This window comes from Lucilia cuprina, chromosome 3 (genome assembly GCF_022045245.1).
Source record: "Lucilia cuprina isolate Lc7/37 chromosome 3, ASM2204524v1, whole genome shotgun sequence".
In the NCBI taxonomy this organism is placed as follows: Eukaryota; Metazoa; Arthropoda; class Insecta; order Diptera; family Calliphoridae; genus Lucilia; species Lucilia cuprina.
Genome location: NC_060951.1, coordinates 21,098,506 through 21,105,496, shown reverse-complemented (window position 1 = coordinate 21,105,496; position 6,991 = coordinate 21,098,506). Strand labels below are relative to the sequence as shown.

The 6,991-nt window shown below is 39.2% G+C and overlaps 1 protein-coding gene across 1 annotated transcript; it reads right to left on the bottom strand.

Moving 5' to 3' along the window:
- Positions 1–274: 274 nt before the first annotated feature.
- Positions 275–6,652, bottom strand: LOC111676504. Its single transcript, XM_023437465.2, has 3 exons — positions 3,650–6,652; positions 896–1,306; positions 275–301 (listed from the first exon to the last, which is right to left on the bottom strand). Exons 1-3 carry the CDS (start codon positions 6,650–6,652, stop codon positions 275–277), a joined length of 3,441 nt encoding a protein of 1,146 aa, XP_023293233.2.
- Between the last annotated feature and the right edge of the window lie 339 nt (positions 6,653–6,991).

The following is a 6,991-nucleotide window of genomic DNA, read 5'->3' as shown; positions in this document are numbered from 1 at the left end:
TGACATCTTGTTCGAGCTTATGCTTGAATATGTAAGCTACTCAAAAGGGGGAAAATGTTGAACATCACTGTTGTTTATGAAAAAGTCGATGTAACGACTTTTGGCATAAACATTCCGCCCGCTTTGCAGGATATATGCAACGCAATCAGAACAAAACTGCTTGGCCATGTCCGCGATGTTATTTCTATAATAGAACAAAATATTAATTAAAAAGTAAAAGCTTAGATTAGTTCATATAATTGTGATTATGGAATTCATTTAATACTTATTGTAATTATAAATTAATTTCAAATTGCTTTGACTAAAGAATAAGAATAAAGGAATAAGAAATATTGAAATTGGATACGTTTTGTTATTTGCTGTATCATTTGAAAGTGCATTTAAAAGGAGAATGAAATTATAGGCAGCATGGGCCATATATTGCCCAGCCAAATATTGTACTCTGAGCTGTAGGAAACCCGACTCTAGAGAAAACACCTTGACATATCACTTTTGGATATAAATCAACTCCAATTACCATATCGATCGATTCAGATTCGTAAAATTTGGAGTCTGCTAAGAACAAATCTTTGAAATTCTTTTTGTAGGTTTCTGGGAGCGATTGTGCTGGAGTCCGGAGTGCAATACGGTTGTCAACCCTAAAAGTTCCTTCTATTTTCGATGTAGAGTCGTAGCGAGACTTCAAAATCATTGGACATATTGTTTCATCATGTAGTTTGTACGCAGTTAGATTTAATTTGTCGATCAACCTTTTGGACACTCTGCTAACAGGCGAACCAGAGTCTAACAAACATCGAGCATGCGACGTAGTAGACCCAATTTTAACCAGTACGGTAGGGAGGAGAATAACCTGGTTCTGTCTTATAATGTTTGTCAAAGAAGTTGACTGCTTCACCATGGGAGATTCCATTTTAGGCCTGGATGCCAAAGAATTACGTGATCTCGAAGATTTCGATGATCCTATATTTGGGGACTGCGAGCGAGAACGGGATTGTGAAGGTAGAATATCTGAAGCCAATCTAGGGTTGACGTGAAGAAGAGTATGGTGGAACTTGCGGCAGTGTTTACATCCATGTTTAGTGAAACACGTACCGTGCGAATGATCATGCGCCAGGCAATTGGTGCAATATTTATTATCGCGAACTGCACGAATACGGTCAGAAATATTCATTGCCAAGAACTTGCGGCAAGTTCGAAGAGGATGTGGCCGTTTGCATATGCGGCAAGGAAAAGCATTGTACCGAGCAGGCAATCCTGTTTGGGAGGAATTGGATTTGGATTTCGACGATGATTTGGGCATGATGAGCTAGAAAGTAAGAATGTGTAGATAAGTAAGAGATTCGAAAGCTTAAATTTATGATTCGTTAGGGAGCATTACAAGTTTGACAATTGGTCTAGTGATTAAACCACGTTGTGTCAATACATCTGCTACTCTAACTCGGTTGTCCGAACCGGAATATATTTTGACGACTCGACCAAGTCGCCAAGCATTTGGTGGGAGATTCTCATCCTTGATCACTACCAGGGCGCCAGTTTGAAGATTGACTTCGGGTCTTTTCCATTTAACTCTTTTATTCAATTCCTTTAAGTATTCGTTTTTCCAACGAACGCAAAAGTTTTGATGAATAAGCTTTAACCTTTGCCATCGGTTAGTAATAGCAATAGATGAGTCGTTCACTTGGGGATCGACTGGAGCTAAGATTGGAGTTCCGATTAGAAAATGTCCTGGAGTTAAAGCGCAAATATCGGTTGGGTCGGTTGAAATAGGAGAAATCGGTCGGGAATTCAGACACGATTCAATTCTGGATAGGAGAGTGGAAAATTCCTCGAATGTATACTTATAATTTCCTGCAACTTTCCGGAAGTGGGCTTTGAAGCTTTTTACTCCAGCCTCCCACAATCCGCCCATATGCGGAGCACCTGCCGGAATAAAATGCCAAGAGATATTCTGATGAGCATAATTGGACAATATACGCTGCTGTGAAGTTTGTATAAATTCTTTGGCTAATACTTTCGATGCTCCTACGAAGTTTTTACCATTATCAGAGTGGAGATGAAGCGGACAACCTCGGCGTGAAACAAAGCGATTAAAAGCTGCTAGAAATACCGGTGTTGATAAGTCGGAAGTTGCTTCTAGGTGGATCGCTTTCGTTGAAAAACATACGAAAACGCAAACATATCCCTTAGAAATACGACAGGCTCGGCCGGAATAGCTTTTTATGTCGAATGGGCCGGCAAAGTCTAGACCTGTGTGTGTAAAAGGACGACTAATTTCGGTTCTTTCGGAAGGCAATGCCGCCATCAGCTGTCTTTGGCATCTTTTCTTGTAAATAAGGCAAGTTTTGCACCGGTTAATAGTAACCTTGATCAAGTTCTCTGCCTTTGGAATCCAATATTGGGTCCGCAACAGACGAAGTACGAGTTGATTGCCTCCGTGCAAACTTACATCGTGGACAAATTTGACAAGAAGCCTTGAAAACTGACAGTTGTACGGGATGATAATTGGATGCTTTTCATTATAGGTGAGTCCAGAAGAGGACTCTAATCGGCCACAGGAACGAATTATTCCTTCTGCATCCAAAAAGGGATTTAGATTTAGAATACTACTGGATTTTGAAATGGCTTGTCTAGCAACTAGAGCTTTGTACTCATTAGGAAACCACGCCTTTTGACAAATTGAGATAAGTTTATCTCGTATGAAATTAATTTCCGAACTTGAAAGTGTTGTAGACTCTTTAACGAAATTTGACCGGTAACGAGGATGAGTTCTGTAGAAAAATCTGTAAACATAGGACAATACACGCAACGCTCTATGAAAGGAAGAAAACCGTTCTAACAGATCCTCAAAGTTAAAAAAATATGAAAAATGGACTTTCAGAGGCTTAACTTCTTGATCTGTTTCCAGAATTCCGGATAAGTCAGAACGAGGCCATTGACTCTTGACAGCCTTAAGCCAGTGTGGACCGAACCACCATAAATCATTTCCTACTACTAGGTCCTCGGGATAAACGCCTCGGCTAGCCAAATCTGCTGGATTCGATTCAGAATTTACGTGGTACCATTTTGGGTAATCGACTATTTGCGTAATTTTTGATACCCTATTCGCGACAAAGGTTAACCAGTGGCAAGGCGGTTTTGCTAGCCAAGACAATACTATAGTTGAATCTGTCCAGCAGAAAATGGAATAGGTTTTGACCTCTAGCGTTGAAACTAAGTTTTCGACCATTTCAGCTAATAGAAGTGCTCCGCAAAGTTCTAATCGTGGGATTGATAATGTCTTAATAGGAGCTACCTTAGTTTTGGACGAAAGGAGGTGTGTTGAGACACAGTTTGCTCTTGCTATTCGAATATATATCGCCGCTGCGTATGCTCTTTCGGATGCATCGCAGAAACCGTGGAATTGTATTTCAGAATTTGGACAATAATCAATCCATCGAGGAATACGAATGGTATTGATAATAGGGTAGCTAGATTGGAAGACTTTCCATTGACGAAGAGCGTCGTAAGTAATAACATCATCCCAACCAGTTCCGTCTATCCATATCTTTTGCATTAGTATTTTTGCCAGGACAATGTAAGGTGCTAGCCACCCTGCGGGATCAAATAGCTTTGCGATTTGGGACAGAATTTCCCTTTTCGTGAAGTTTACGGATTCCGGAAAAGTATTTGCAACAAAGTAGAAATCATCCGAACACGCATTCCATCGGATACCTAAAGTCTTTGTGGAACTACTATCTTCGAATTTCAAGAAATCTTGATGAAGTAAGTGATCCATAGGAATATTTGCTAAAATATCCTTGGAGTTAGATGTCCACTTTCTTAGAGAGAATCCAGCGGATTGCAGAGCTTGAATTAGCTCATTTCTTGCTTTAACGGAATCGGCCTTTGTATGAGATCCTGCAAGCACATCATCAACGTACATCGAATTCCGTAATATAGAACTTGCGATCGGATAAGTGGATTGAACATCATCTGCTAATTGAAGTAATGTTCGAATGGCAAGGTATGGCGCACAATTAACACCGAAAGTGATAGTTTTCAATTCATAATCACAGATCGGACTGTTTGGATTGCTACGGAATAATATTCTTTGATATGGCGTATGTTCAGGATTTACCCAAATCTGCCTGTACATTTTCTGAATGTCGGCATTGAAAACGTATTTGAAAAAACGCCATTTTAGAATAAGAGCAGTTAAGTCATTTTGTAAAACCGGTCCTACGTGGAGCAAAGAGTTTAAACTTTGGCCGTTGGATGATGGAGCAGAGGCATTGAACACCACGCGAACTTTGGTAGTAATACTATCTGGTTTGATAACGGCATGGTGGGGAAGATAATATACATGTGGACTGTTCGATAGGTTGTCTGAATTAACTTTGACCATGTGACCAAGATCTTCGTATTCACGGATCACGTTATCATAATCAACTTTGAAATTTGGTGTTCGGATCAGCCTTGCCTCACTACGAAAGAACTGTGCCATGGCACAGGACCTAGAATGGCCTAAGTTCAATGAATCTGGAAATTGCTCTTTGAATGGAAGAGATACAACGTATCTTCCGTCAGCGTTTCTTTGCGTGGTACGTATATACAGTTCTTCACAAGCTTTATCGGAATGGGACTCATAGTTCTTCCTTGGAAGATTTTCCACCTCCCAAAAGCGTGAAATTTGCTTATCTAAGGAAATTTCACAGAAGTTTGAGACTATAGTAGTGGGACTTTGATTGGTTGAATGGTTGACAGGACCTGTAAGAATCCAACCGAATATGGTTTCTTGGGCCAGAAGAGAATCGCATACATTATGCTTGATTCCCGAACAAACAATAGATGGGAAAATGTCACCACCAATCAATAAGTCAATCTTCGAACTGGAATAGAATTTAGGATCAGCCAGCTGGATTTGAGGAAGATTCGAAAATTTTGAATATGCAATTGTTTGTGCTGGGAGATTACTTGACAAGTGAGGAACTACAAGAGCCGTTACCGGAATCGCAATATCATTATTAATTTGAGAACCCAATACAAAGGAACATTGATATTGGACTTTAGCAGAAACAGTTTCGTTCAAGCCAGAAATTTGGACATCAATAGACTGAGAGGGAAGTTTTAGACGATGGAAAACCCGTTCAGATATGAAAGTTCCCTCTGATCCCGAATCTATTAAGGCGCGAACTTGGTATGTTATACCCATATGACAGATATTTGCCCAAGCTGTTCCCAATAATACTCCTTTAGTATTTGAAGCAAAGCAAGTTTGAACGCTAACTGAACCAGAACTATGAGTGGACGGAATATTATTTTGATTTGGATGAGTATCTGGAGCTAAGCTAGGTTTAATTGTAGAATTTGGACTTGGACTCGGGACTGGATGAGATGACTGAGGAGCATCGGCTTCCTTATGAAGAAGGGTGTTGTGTCTCTTCTTGCACTTGAAACAGTTAAGTTTACTAATGCAATTCCGCACACTATGTGTTTTTGAAAAGCAATTCAAACACAAACCTTCTCGTTTAATCTCATCTAGTCTTCGTTGATGGTCCATTTTCAGAAATTTAGGACATCTTCGAATGGTATGAGTTTCTTTAGGACATAACTGACATTTAAACCCAGTTACATTTGTCTGAAAGCTATGAACCTTTTGTTTGGAATTCGAGTTGGTGTTGGATTTAGATTTCGAATCATTGCCTTTTGAATTAGAAGAACTTCGAATTTCGGATACTGACTCTAAAGTTCTATGACGATTGGTAAGGAATTCGTCCAGTTCGGACCATTTGGGAAGAGCAGTTTTGTCTTTTAATCCCTGTTCCCATAATGTTAAGGTATGTTCTGGAAGCCTATTCGTGCATATAAACACAAAAATCGGATCCCAGCTAGTCACGTCAATATTATAAAGAGTCAGTATGGAGATACATGAGTTGATATCTCTCTGTAACTGTTTTAATGATCTACCAGATTCTGAACTGATTGTTTGAAGGTTAAAAAGTGTTTTTAACTGACCATTTATCAAAACTCTACGATTCTCATAACGCGAACAGAGGTTTTTCCACGCTAGGTCAAAACCTTGATTGGTTAGAGGACTTTTTCGTACGATTTCTTTGGCTTCGCCTTTTGTTTTTTGCGTAAGGAAAAACAGCTTTTCGACATTGCTGGCTTTTGAGTTGGAAATGACTGCTATAAACATGTCCCGGAATGTTGGCCATGAAGCATAGTCACCACCGAAAGCTTCGATTTCGACTGGAGGCAAATGAAGGCCATGTAACTCGGAACGATGGGAATTTTGGGACACATGATCACGGGATGTACTGGGAAATGCTGAAACCACAACTTCAGGATTGGATGACGATGCGAATCGAAGTGTGTCTGAAATTTCAGACAATTTCGTTAAACAATTGCAGTATGTGGTGTATGTACTTTTGTACTTCGCTTTGAATGATTCAACAGAACGAAGTAAGAGATCGTCTTCTTCCGTAACCTCTTTTTCAGCGTCCAACAAAAAGTTTTCATATGCTTCCTTGAGACGTGCCCAGCTTGTCTTTAATTCTTCACGATGGACCTCAAGTGTATGAACAGACGATAATGGATATCGATTATCCTTAAGGTCCGCTTCAAACTCTATTATACTATCGGCAATTCTTATAAACTGATCTAAAGACATGGCAAAGTTATTGAAGACTTCAGTTCAGACCAGTGAAATCGGTTAAAGCCAGAAACAATTGGTTAACGAACTTTTTTCCCAAAATGGAAATAAAACTAAATTTCTACAAACTGTTCAAAATACTTTGAGTAGAAATCTATAATAATTTTGTAACTAGTTAGAGAAAAGAGTACTCTTTTCCACGCAAAAAAAATATCAAAAAGGGGTGTAATTATGAGTTAAAATATCAAAAAAAAATCAAAAAACAATGAAATATTATTTAAGAACCAAAGTACCACAAAGTTGAATCGTATTATTCATGCAAAAGTATACAAGTTAAAAAAAAGCGAGCATATATCT